Source organism: Antechinus flavipes, chromosome 4 (genome assembly GCF_016432865.1).
Source record: "Antechinus flavipes isolate AdamAnt ecotype Samford, QLD, Australia chromosome 4, AdamAnt_v2, whole genome shotgun sequence".
NCBI classification, from domain to species: domain Eukaryota; kingdom Metazoa; phylum Chordata; class Mammalia; order Dasyuromorphia; family Dasyuridae; genus Antechinus; species Antechinus flavipes.
Genome location: NC_067401.1, coordinates 450,333,364 through 450,346,860, shown reverse-complemented (window position 1 = coordinate 450,346,860; position 13,497 = coordinate 450,333,364). Strand labels below are relative to the sequence as shown.

The 13,497-nt window shown below is 40.2% G+C and overlaps 1 protein-coding gene across 2 annotated transcripts in view; it reads left to right on the top strand.

The window, feature by feature from the left end:
- The window catches only part of AK5 (adenylate kinase 5), a 153,941-nt gene that overhangs the window by 116,478 nt on the left and 23,966 nt on the right, over positions 1-13,497 (top strand). For both annotated transcript variants that reach the window (XM_051999387.1, XM_051999386.1), the window contains exons 9-10: positions 12,323-12,365; positions 12,997-13,041. In XM_051999387.1, the coding sequence (XP_051855347.1) occupies positions 12,323-12,365; positions 12,997-13,041 (88 nt within the window). The remainder of the gene's footprint in view (positions 1-12,322; positions 12,366-12,996; positions 13,042-13,497) is intronic.

Genomic DNA, 13,497 nt, shown 5'->3' with positions numbered 1-13,497 from the left:
CTCATTTGATCTTCACAGCAATCCAGAGATGTTGTCAGCCCCATTTTTTTTTTTTTTACAATTGAAGAAACTGAGGAAGACAGAAGTTAACTGATTTGCTCAAGGTCAGGCAGCTAGTAAATATCTAGCTACTCTAAATTAAAAAAAAAAAAAAACATGGAAATTAGATCTTTCAGAAAACACAGAGAGCAAGACTAACCTTATGAGATATGTCTAAGAATTGGTTTTTAATATGATAAAAATCATATTCATTTGGACCAGCTAAAGAGAGGGAGGAAATCAGCCTGATTATTATATAAATCTTAATAGTAGTTCACATTTATATAGATCTTGGAACCTCATCCACCATTTTACTCACTAACATCCATGTAAGAGAACTAACATTACTGCCCCCATTTTACAGATAGGACTGCTAAAGAGCAAGAAAGCAGTGGTCAGTTTGTGCTCTTATAGTTGGGCTGGGTCAGAATCAGAATTGGAACTCAGGTCTTCTTCAGCTTTTTCTAATCTGGCAACCCCTTTTCTCCTGAGAATGTTTACATGATTCCCAATATAGAGATACATAAAATAGACATACAAATAAAATATTTACTACTAAGGATTTATAATTTTGTGACCCTCACATTCAGTTATGACAGCCACAGTTTAAGGACTCTTCCCTTCTACTCCACATCATTTTCCAATTCATTGAGAGACTTCCGTGAACCCTAAACATTTTATTCGGCATTTGCCCTCCAGACCGAGAATAATTTGTAATTAGCATCTTAATTCTATGTAAACCACTTCTGCCTCCCTGGAGGGGTTGTTTCCAAATTAGCATAACAAGAAACCAGCTGAATAAAACAAGTTGCTCTCTTGGCAAAAGAAAACGGAAATAGGAAAGACTAGAATCTGTGATGGATGTACCAGTAGGTTAGTCATTCCCCCTGCAGCCTCATAGTTTCTCAGTTACGGGAAACCGATTGTCTCCTGTAGTACAAAGAGAAATCTTAGCCTCCGCTAGACTTCCGGATTAATTGGACCCAAATAAAAGATTTTATTGTTCCGAATGAACATTCAATTAAGGTTTTTTAGAGCTAACTGAGACACAGTCCTTAGGCTCTGCTGATGAACCGCCCTTTGCTCCTTCTCTCCCTCTCCACCCCAAAGATGTAGATAAGGAATCTGGAGGGCCCAGAATAGAACTTGGGAGGCTGTTGATCCGCCATGATCCCTGGAGTCAGAAAATGGGCGTCTTCCCCAGAAATCCTTCCAAACAGGAGGCCAAAGCTCTATCTTCTTTTGAGCAGGTTTCTATGGAGCTTTGCCCAGAGACAGTCCTAAAGGCAAGGAGATGGGTCTGGAGCTTCCTTGCAACTCTTTGAGTCAGGGGCTGATTGCCAGGACTCTGCCTTTAATAATAGTCTGACCAAAAGCTTGGGTCACTCTGTTGTAAGATCCTCCCAGAAGGGAGCTGGTCCACGCTCCCTGCACTCCTACCCCTGCCCATCCTTCAGTGCCATTGGCTGGGGTGCTCATTGCCCTTCACTGATGTTCTTCCAGGTGACCATCCCAGACCCTCTGTCTCTAGAACAGAATGTTCTCATTTAAGGAGAAAAGCTGCTCTCTCGGGTTCCTAGATACAGTAAGAAAGCCTCATCCAAGAAAAAAGCCAACACAAGCTTTTGTTACAGAGGAGAAAAAATATTTTAACTTCAGGCAGATGAAAAATGTTGGTCTGCACTTCACTGAAGACAGAATATTCTGCTGATCTTTGGTTGCCATGGGAACTATCCAATTAAGCTCTAAAAAAAATCCAATGGAAAAACAAGAGTGCAGCTCATACTTTCCTGGAATAAGGAACTAACTTTCCGAGCTCACAAAGCCTGCAACATCTCTGAGCGTTCTCTCCGATATTTTTGTCTCCCTGAATAATAGGAATCTCAGCTCTTGTCTAAATACCACAAAAGGTGTGTAAAGCAATTCATGGCATTAGCTACAATTGAGCTTTTTGTCACTCTGACAGCAAGACTCTGGCTTAGCCAATAGCAAAGGACCTGGGTTCAAACCCCATCTCAGGCATTAATTATCTGTGTGACCCAGGTCTAATTCCCTGACCTCCAACTTCAGTCTCCTTCACTGAAAAATAACAGGGCCATATTATAACAGTGGGGTTGGATTCAAATAAAAACAGCAGCCACCTAACTGTCCATGTATTAACCTGTGGGCCATGTATTGACTTAGAAAGCTACAAAGGAACATCATCCGTGTCCTATTGTTAATTCTGTTACAATAACAGAATAGACAGTAATTATTGTTATTCTGTTAGGTGTTCCCCAATTACATATAAATCTGGCTCAAGATGTGCTCAGGAGTGTTGTAAGCCTCTGGGGTGGGAGTGGGGACATGTTTTATAATACCAGAGAAACTGGGGCAAGTAGAGATTGTTTTTTTTTTTTTTTTTTTTTTTATGTGGAGAGTTTAAGCTAGCTGACCGAATGGAACTAAAGTCCAACGCGCTCGGTGCAGATAAACAGAGACGAGAGCTTATACAAGGTTTTCGCTAACTAGGGTTTGCAAACAGAATACATAACCTGAGTATACAATTTTATCCTAACACATTGCAGCTTTAGGGGAAACAAAGGCAGATAAGGAGGGGCAAGGATACTGGCAGGATGGACAAGCCATAATTCCAGGAAAGGATCACAACTTAAACCTGACAGGATAGGTGTAGAGAGCAGGAGATAGGGAGGGGAGGGACAGTACTCAAAAGGAGGGGGGATCATCCTAGCAAGGATCGAGATGATGCGCCTGGAGGTTTATCTAAAGGAGGGTCGAAGCTTCAGCGTTTTCCTAGGCTCTTTTCTAAACTCGATTTTCCCAGTCCTAATTGCAAGGAAGGTGAGGGAGACTATGGCTTATTATCCAGGGTTCAACAGTTTGAAACCTCTGGACCACATGACCTCAAGCTCTCAATCTATGGCCCTATGAATAGACCATGATGAAATCTAGTTATGTCTAACTTCCAAAACCGACCACCTGAAAATAGTCCGGGTTTTAGGGCAGTGAATAGATACATACGCCTGCATACATACATATATACATAAGGGGGTAGATATGGATGGCAACATAGGTATATACATGGAGAGGTAGTTAGCTACATAGCTAAGGAAATAGATACATAGGGAGGTAAATAGATACATGCAGACATCCATAGGTCGGTAGATCTAAAATATACGCAGAGGTAAATGCATCCATATATGCAGCAGTAAATAGATACATAGATAGGGAAAGAGATACATGCACACATCCAGAAATAGGTAAACATAGATGGAAGGATACATAAATACAAGGGCAGACAATTAGATACATACATACGTGTATAGATAAATAGCTACATAGGTAGATAGATACAGGCTAGGTAGGTAAATAAATACATGCATGCATATATACAGAGGTAGATAGATATGCAGGTAGTTACATAATACATAGCTAGGTTGATATGTGCATACATATATACATATGGAAATAGATACATACATATGGAGATAAGTAGGTAAATAGATGCATACAGACAGACTGAGATAGATAGATACTTGCATACATACACACTCATACACACACATACATAGGAAAGTAGAGATAAATAAATACATACATTGGCAAATAGATTCATAAGTAGTTAGAAACATGGATGCTACATACATAGACACATAGCTGAGTAGATAGAGATAGACACATATATACAGAAGTAGAGAGATACATACATAAGTAGGGAGATACATGCTTATATTATATATATGTGTGTACATACATATAGGGAGGTAGAAATAGATACATATGTACAGAAGTAGACAGATACAAAAGTATTTAGTATGTATATATACTATATATATGTAAAGACACATAACCACTGTGTCTCTATTCAGTGATTTACTAAATTATATCCATGCTCTCTATCTCTGTTTCTTTGTGGGTGTGTCTCTGTGTCTCTCTATATCTATGTCTGGCTCTGTGTGTGTGTGTGTGTGTATGTGTGTGTGTGTGTGTGTGTGTTTCTCTCTCTCAAATACACACACATAGATATACACATGAGCACACATACACACACAAATTATAGAGATTCAACTACAAAATGCTCCTTAAAGAAATAAATAAATGGAAGAATATTACCTTTGACAAGGTAATAAAAATGACAATACTGACAAAATTATTTTACATTTTAATGCTACATCAATCAGATTTTATCTAGGGATACTTTATAAAACTTTAATAAAATTAATTTGAAAATTTTAAATTTGAAAAAAAAAAAAAGCAAAAGATCTAGAATATTAAGGAAATAGAGCTAAAGGGGAATAACACATCTACACTTTAAACTATATATTGAAGCAGTAATCATCAAAGTCATCTAGTATTAATTAAAGCATAGAGAGATAGCTCAATGGAACATACTAAACAAGGGCAAATCAGAAACAATGAAACTCAATAATCTAGGCAGCAGGCCAGATGGGTGGGACTGGGAGTTTGGGAGGCAGGAGCAGGGTGGACTGGTATCAGCTCTTGGAGGCTCCCAAAAGCCACTGCTTTCATGTTCAGTGCAAGCATTTCTACTCTCAGAAAGAGGCAGACTACAGATCAAAAACTACAAGTCTATTGATTTCTAGGCTTTGGAAAGTGATGAGGGAAATGCAGATTAAACTTAAAAGTCTGCTAGTTTTTTGTTTTTGTTTTTGTTTTTTTCCAGAGAGCTGGTTGCTAGATATTTACCAAGACTTTGCTAGGGAGGTGCTACAATTATCCCCTGCCTCTTTACAGAAGAGAAAGCTCTCAGGCACAGACAGATTAATAAGCATTTGAGGCAGGAGTCCCAGCTCAGATAGTTCTGATGCCCTCCCACATCCCATTGTGCCATCCAACTTCCCCAATCTGATCTAGGCCGGAGAGAGTCAGGATACCAAAGGATCACAACAGCACAGGAGAACGGGTCCAATCTAATCCCATGAGACTGTATAGATGGAAAGTTCCTCATCAGTTTGGATAGCCATCTTCCCCAACACTGAGCAAGAGGGTCTTGGTTAGAGAGGAGGGATTCAGGACAGGAGGGAAGCACTTACAATGAGTCCCTGGTGTGACCCAGAGCAGCTACTGCTATCTAGAACTATGTTCAGAGATAGCAGGTCTGTCTGTTCCAAGAACTTCAATTCCTTTGAATTAGTTGCATAAAGCAACTAATGAGAGCCTAGGAACAATTAATCTATTTTTGAATTCCTTCCTCCTTCTAGAAAAAGACCATTGTCTCTGTCCCAAGCCTCTATGTTTCTTAGGACTGGACAGTCCTTCTACATTTTGTTTTTAATCCCATATGAGAATCTTCTATCCCCAAAACCTATTTTAGACAACTCTGCCAAGAATCCCCATTGGGGGAAGGGCAGAGTTGTCTTCCTGAGTCCACTCTTATACTCAAGACTCAAGACTCTGGGGACTGGCATGCAAGTTATTTGAATTTGGGGAGTTAAGCTTATGGCCACAGAGAAGAAATAAGCTAGTGTATTATTGTCCTTACTTAAAGAGATGGGGGACCATGTGTGGAGAATGTTGCATGTATTCTCACAAAAGGTCAGTTGGTTTGTTTTGATGACCTTTTCTTGGATCTCCATTGCAAATGAAAGCTCACTAGTTTGAGTAAAGGTATGTCCAAAATGATTGTGATGCAAAAGGAATCAATTAACAAATCTTAAAATTAAATTTATAAGGGAAAGCTATTGTCCTTCACTTTCTAGGGACACATTGCTGTCTCCCACCTGTGCAAATGTGGCCATCTCCAAAGCTGTGGGTCATCCCACACCAATAAAAAATCTTTCACTTCAGATGATGGCTTTCAGGGACATCTAAATTAAAATCAATGAAACAAAATAATCAGTGACTTTTCAAACATGATATAAAACAGAGATTCCTAGCCTAGGGGCCACAAATATGTTTAGGTTTTTTTGGGTTTTTTTAAGTATTCTGATAACTATATTTACCTATTTCTTTTGTCATCTTTTGTCTTCTTCTAAGTTGGGCTCTATAGGCTTTAGCAGATGGCCAAAGGAATCTTCTCCTCCCAAGTCTTTTATTGTTATTACCTTATTCAAAGGAGCTGACCAGCTTAGGACTGACATTACTTCACTGATTGATTGGTTGATCTCATCTTTCAGAGAAATCTGACTGTAGCATCTTGTCACTTAATTAAATGGGGTATTGATTGATTCCTTCATTCCTTCAAACTCAGCCATTATCCTGAACTATCTGAACTTCTGCCCTCAGGATCCTGAGCTGGTGCTGGGGTCTTAGCAGACCTGTGATGGAGAAGGATGTGTTTATTCTGGGAATTCTGTAGACACCCGCCCATGGGTCCCAGTTGCTGAAGCTGCTCTCCCTATTGTTGCAGGGACCATAGAAGTGCCCCTAAACCTCCCCTTCTTACCTCCCTCTCTCCTTCCTTCTCTCTTTGTTTCTGTGTGTTGCTCAGTCTTTTTCTGTCTCTGTCTCTCTCTTTCTCTCTCTTCACTTCAAAGCTTTACCCAATTTTTTTAATCTATCAATTTCCATTTTATAGGTGAATTAATTCCATTTGCATTCTAAGCTATCATTTCTTATAGTATATTTTTCTCCTTCCTATTTTTTCACTATCCTTCTCTCCCTATATTCCTTCTCATTCCTCTATTTTATTTCTATCCATTACTTTGTCCTTCTATTCTCTAACTTATTCCCTCTCCAAAAATCCCCCCCAACCCTATCTCCTTATCCTCTTGTTTCTTTCTGAATTTAGAAGACTTTTTTATAACCTTCTAAATATATAGTGTTTCCTCTTTACCCCATTCCTATTACTCTACATGCCCTTCTGTACCACCACCCCTGTCCTGTCCTCTCATCCTATTATTTTTTTATAAATTTAGAATACTTTTATACCCTTCTAGATATGAGTGTTGTTCCCTCTTTAACTCATTCCCAGTGAGAATAGGGAATAGAATTTACAACCCCAATTAGTCCTCTGTATCAGTTCTTCCTCTGGCACCTCATTTGTATGAAATAATACTCTTTTTACCTTTTTCTTTGACATTTTGCCTCTTAGAATCACATCATACTCAGATCTACCCCAATCTTTCTTTTGAACTACTTATTAATGACAGTCTTTGACATATGGTTTAGATTTCCACATAGAAAAAGTAAACAATTTGTCCTCATTGAGTTCCTTGAAATTGGTCTTTGATGTTTTCCTTATATTTCTCCTGGATCTTGCATGTCAAACGTTCTACTAAGTTTTTGTCTTTTAGCAGCAAAATCCAGAAAGTCTGTCAATTCATTGAATATTTGTTTTTTTTTTTCTTTTCATAATTATACTTAACTTTGTTGCGTATGATATTTTTGGCAGCAATTCTAGTTCTTTTATTCTTTAATATATAGTGTACCAAGACCTATGGTTTTTTAGTGTAACTGCTTCTAGGTCTTATGTAATTCTAATTGTGACTTCAAAGTATTTGAATTAGTTTTTGGTTTTGTGTTTGTTTGACTCATAATATTTCTCCTTGTGTTGGGGTTTCAGAATTTGACTGTGATATTCCTGTAAATTTTCATCCTATAATCTCTTTCATGTGATGATCAATGGATTTTTTTTCTATTTCTACTTTCCCCTTTTGTTCTAAAACTTCAGAGCAATTTTCTTTATTTCTTATATTATTGTATCGAGTCTTTTTTTGATCTCAGTTTTTAGGTAGTCTAATTATACTTAGGTTGTCTCTTCTTGATCTGTTCTCCAAATCAGTTTTTCTTATGAGATATTTCACATCTTTTTATGTTTTTTCATTCTTATTATTTTGTTTTATTATTTCTTGGTTTCTTATAATGTTGTTGGCTTCCCCTTGCCCAATTCTAGTTTTCAAGAAGTTGTTTTCTTCCTTAAGATTCTGGATCTCCTTTTCTAGTTGGTTGACTGTCTTTTCATAATTTTCTTGGCTTCCTTGGATTGTTCTTTTTTCCTTAGTTTTTCCTCGATCGTTCTTGTTGGTTTTTAAAGTCTTTTTTTTAATTCTTCTAAAAATTCTCTTTGGGCCAGGGACCATTTCACATTACTCTTTGGGATGAGAGGCTTTTTTTTGCTTTAGTATCCTCCTCTAAAGATGAACCCTAATCTTCTCTATTCCCATAGCAACTTTCTATGATTGAGCTCTTTTTCTTTTGCCTGCTCATTTCTTAATTTTTAGCAGCTTGTTATTATAATCACTATATATATAAAATCACTTATTATAATCTAATCCTGGGGGATGAGGGATGGTATCTCTAGCCCCAGGTGCGTTTTAAATTCTTCCTCTGGTCTGGAACCAAAACCAAGAACTCCACCCTCCTATAAGTGCCAGCAGCCAGCACTGCCTCCCTGCTTCTGCACTTAGCAGAGTGTGCTAGTTCCTTCTTGCCCAGGGCCATATCTGGGCCTAGCATTCATTGTCAGCAGAAGTTCCCTCAGTCATCCTTGACTCAGACACTCAATTCCTCACACTGTCTGAGAGCTGAAAGTTCTAGCGGCTAGAGCCAAAGCTACATCCCAATCCAGCTACTTTTCACTTGCTTACAAGGTACAGCCTGCTATTTCAACAGAGCTAGCCTGGAGATGTTTACACTTCACTTGGGTCAAACTTCCATCCTGATATCTTTCTTTGGATCTTTTCCTGTTGTCCCAGGTTGATTCTGGGACCGTTTTGCCCCAATTCTTGTTGATTTTTGCTAATCTATCTTCATCCTGAGGTGATATTTTGTCTGATTTGAGAAGATCTCGAGAGCATGCAATTTTCTGACCTCTAGCATCTTCCCAGAATCTTCCATCTTTTCCCAAATTGCTCTGAACCTCATCCTGCTTCACATTTCTCTCTAGAGATCACAAACTACATTTCCCAGGGGCCTCTATAGGGGGTCTACCTACAAATGTGTTCTTCATATTATGTTCTTCAAATTCAAATATATTCTTCAATTCACCCTCCACAGAAATAGAAACATGGAAGGAAGGGGACACTGAGGAGAGGAGGATGAGTTCTCTTTTGGACTTGATAAGTTTGAGGAACTTAGGGGACATTTGGGAGATGTCCCTCAGGCAACTCATCATATACAAGAGGTCAAAAAAGAAATGTGTGTTGTCATGGATGAAAAATGCATTGTTTTGTGGCCAACCTGGTGAGAGCCTCTTTACCCCATAAACATGATTTACTATTATTTGTGTACATTTTGAATCAGAATCTGTCAACCACCCTCCAACCGTACTACCATTTTTGGATTGTTGGAGGAAAGCATTCAAGTAAAACCTATTTGGGTAATGAGGGAGGGAAATGGCTTGAGTTCATTTTACTTCCTCACTATTAAAATCCTGATACTTTTCAAATAAATCCCTCTTTTGTGTGAAATCCACAGAATATCCTGGTGCCCCAACTATGTATATTTTTCATCACAGAAATATGAAAATTTCACAGTGGAAAATTCCAAACTTCTCATTGGCAAATGAAAGTATGGCCCCAAGGGATGCAGGGTAGACTTGGAATCTTGAAGGACCACGCTGTCTTGCACAGACACAAGTTTGAGAGATTGGCCTTCCCATAATTACATAGTGTGGATATATTAGGGACAGGGTGTGAACCAACCCTTCACACACACACAACCACCAACCTGCCCCTCTGAACGACGGACTGCCAAGTTTGGCCTGCCCCCACTGTCCTTGGTTCTCCTGAACCTGAGGGTTTTTTAACTTTTCCCTGGGATCCTAAGTCTCTTCAGAATATTTACTAACTTAGCTTGTCATCTACAATGTCAGAAAGACGCCAAAAGTGGGAGACAGGGACCCCAGTCCTCTCTCCCTGTCTTTCCCCTCATCACACACCTAAGTCAAATGGTGGTTGTTTCTTAGGAGACTATTTCCAAGTCATTCATAAAACACACTTACAAAAGTGCCAAAGGGCCACGGAAAACTCTGGGAAGGAGGCATTCTTGTTGAGACCTACACCATCTATATGAACGTTATGGAATATTATTGTTCTGTAAAAAATGACCAGCAGGATGAATACAGAGAGGACTAGCGAGACTTACATGAACTGATGCTAAGTGAAATGAGCAGAACCAGGAGATCATTATATCCTTCAACAGCCATACTGTTTGAGGATGTATTCTGATGGAAGTGGATCTCTTTGTTAAAGAGAGCTAATTCAGTTTCAATTGATCAAGGATGGACAGAAGCTGCTACACCCAAAGAAAGAACACTGGGAAATGAATATAAACTGTTTGCATTTTTGTTTTTCTTCCCGGGTTATTTATACCTTCTGAATCCAATTCTCCCTGTGCAACAAGAGAACTGTTCAGTTCTGCATACATATATTGTATCTAGGATATACTGTAACCTATTTAACATATATAAGACTGCTTGCCATCTGGGGGAGGGGGTAGAGGGAGGGAGGGGAAAAATCGGAACAGAAGCAAGTACAAGGGATAATGCTGTAAAAAATTACCCTGGCATGGGTTCTGTCAATAAAAAGTTATTTAAAAAAAGAGAGAGAGAGAGAGAGAGAGAGAGAGAGCAACCTACACCATTCCTGTCAGTTGCCCAGAATATCAAAGGTGCTGCTTCCAGACCAGAGCCTGAGCTCACCCTATAATAGACACCAAGGGCCCAGCTTACTGACAATCGGATTCTCCCATCTCATTGTGCCTATTCAGCACAGAGCCATAGTTCTCAGCAATACTTAAAGAGCTAAAGAGTTTGGGAAGACAGGAAAGAGAGAAGAAAGGAGAAGGAGAGAAAGGGAGGGGGAGGGGAGGGAGGAAGGAGAAGGAAAGGGAAGAGGAAGGGAGAAGAATGGAGGGGAGGAGAGGAGAAATATTGAATGTCCCAAAAGTAATTAGGTGGTTTAAGCTATGAAGGCTTAAGACATAGCTTATAACCACACTCAGATTTTGGGACACCCCATACGAGCCTCCTTCCCCATGAACCCATCTCCTCTCTGTCAGGAGACTGTGGAGGCTTTCTCATCCAACTCCTAGTCATTATCACGTTAATCAGAGATCCTAATTCTTTCTGATGTATTTGTAAGTATTGTTGGTCTTTTATAAATTGCTTCCTGATTCCAGGCACTTCCCTCTGGGATTCTCATCCATGTCTCCCCAGTTTCTCTGGAACCTCTCCTTGAATTTGCCTCAGAACAAAGCCATGTCCCATTCCATCCTTCCACAGTAGCTTGTCCAGCCCTTCCCCCAATGAGGCTCCCTCACTTTTCTTTTTTTTTATTTTAATTTTAATTTTTTAAATTATAATTCCCTCACTTTTCTAGTTTGCTTTCAACACCTTCTGGATGTCATCCAAAAATTGTTGGCCAGGCTTAAATTAGGTCCATGGCTTTGTAAAAGTCTTCAGTCATTCAGGGCTCCTTGCCCCAAGAAGTCCTGGACCTGGGGCCTGAGTTCCAATCCTGTCTCTGACATGGACCAGGTGCACAAATGTGGGTTAGAAATCTTCTGAACCTGAGTTTATTCTTCTGTAAAAAGGAGATGAACAATCTTGCAGTTGTTATAATAATCTTGACAGGTCAAGTCAAGGAGGCTCAAGTGAAGCCATATATAAATATATGCTGTGATTATTATCATTGTTATCATTATCAATTTTTTTTCATCTTTTTCCAGGGAGTTCAGACAAAAAACAAACAAACAGACAAACCTAGGACAAGTTATTGCCCTGATATTCATTCTCTCCTATTGAATGTTCTGCAACATTCAGTCTCAGGGTAATTTAAATCCCTGTCTTGAGCAATGTATCAGAAGGAACAAAGAACAAGGCCTGGGCCCCGAGCCTCGATATGACTTAGGAATATTAAAGTCCTCATAATTTCTGCTTTGTGCTCATAAGATGATCCTGTATCTCTAGACCTCTTGGAGAGATAGGAGGGAGTTTAGCAAAAAAGAAACAAAAAGTGAAATCTTCTCTGGGTCACCTGGTGAGTATGCAGGTGGGGCCCTCCACCAGGTGCGGCTGGAGTGCTGGCCAACGGCCGGTCTGGCCAACACTGGAGAGCTCTGCGCCACAGGGAGGGACCTGGGAGACCGCCCAGGCTCCTCACCAATGAGATTCTATGAGAACCAGAACATCACATTTGGAAGTTATTTTCCAACCATCTGTCCCTGCCCCTGCTCATGATCATCAAGGACGCGGAAGTAACTCAGGGTTAAGCTCTCAGAGTGTTTTTCTGTGACCATGTTAATTAAGCTCAAAGAAAATACAAATTTTCTCATGTTTATGATAAATTTTTTTCAATTTGCAAATTATTTCACTTTTCAGGGAGATGACGAGATCAACATTTTTGGGGAGGACATTATGGAAGGTAAGTTTCATTCAATGATAAAATATATTCATATGGCCTTTCATTATTAAGAATCTACACTGTGCAAGGCACTGGGTCAGGTGCTGGGTAGGGATACGGAGCTCAAAGTGAAGCTCTCCCATTCTGTTCTGGAGATTCCCCCCCCTCACCCCATAGACAAATAAAGAAGAGATGAGGGAGAGTCTCATTCAGTGTGGCTATTCCTGGATGGCTGCTGAGGTCCCTTCCAACATTCAATGGTGGGATTCCCCAGTAAGCTGCCCCAGCCAAGACCTGGAGGCCTGGTTCCCGGGGCAGGCAAGGGGAAAAAAGGGAACAACCTATGAACAGGAACAACTCAATCTGGGGGTGTCCAAGGCACGAGGCAGCACAAGGGTACTGCCAACCTCGTGAAGGGAGGATGGGGCCAGTGCAGCCAGGACAGTGTGGGAGAGATCCCTGCAAAATGGCGCCGGAAGCCTTCCCTATCCTGGCTCCTTGTCCCTCAGCATGACGATGAAGCCCTGCCTTCTATAGGAGCAGAAACAAACCACCCAACAGGTTTAGACTTCTAGATACCTTAGACGCTAAAAATCATGATCCCCAACGAGCCTTTCCAGCCAAATCATTTTCCAATGTTTTAATGTGACAGATCTTGCAGAAGACTTGAAGACGTCCAAGATCATTTTCGTGATTGGTGAGTACCACGTTCTAAAGCCTGGGCTTATCATATGTCACAAGCCGACTGGGCTTGAGCTTGGTTTTTAATATGATAGGGTCAAAACTCGTTTCTAAAATCTCAAGTTCTTGTGTTAAAGTCCCCCAAGTTTGGCGATGTTGTTGTCATCTGCAGTTGTACGTGTCTTTGTGACCCCATTTGGGGTCTTCTTGGCAGGTACTGGAGTGGTTTGCCATTTCCTTCTCCAGCTCATATTACAGATTAGGAAACTGAGGCAAATGGAGTGAAGTGACTTGCTAGGAAATGTTTTCTGGACTCTAAGCCTGCTGCTCTAGCCACTGCATCAATTCATCACTTACCAGGTCCTAGGACCCTTAGGGTCCTAGATTTAGAACCATCTACTCTGACCCCTCATGGTCCATTTGGAGAAACTGAGTAGAGAAGTGACTCCATGAATGACCCAAGGTCACCCAG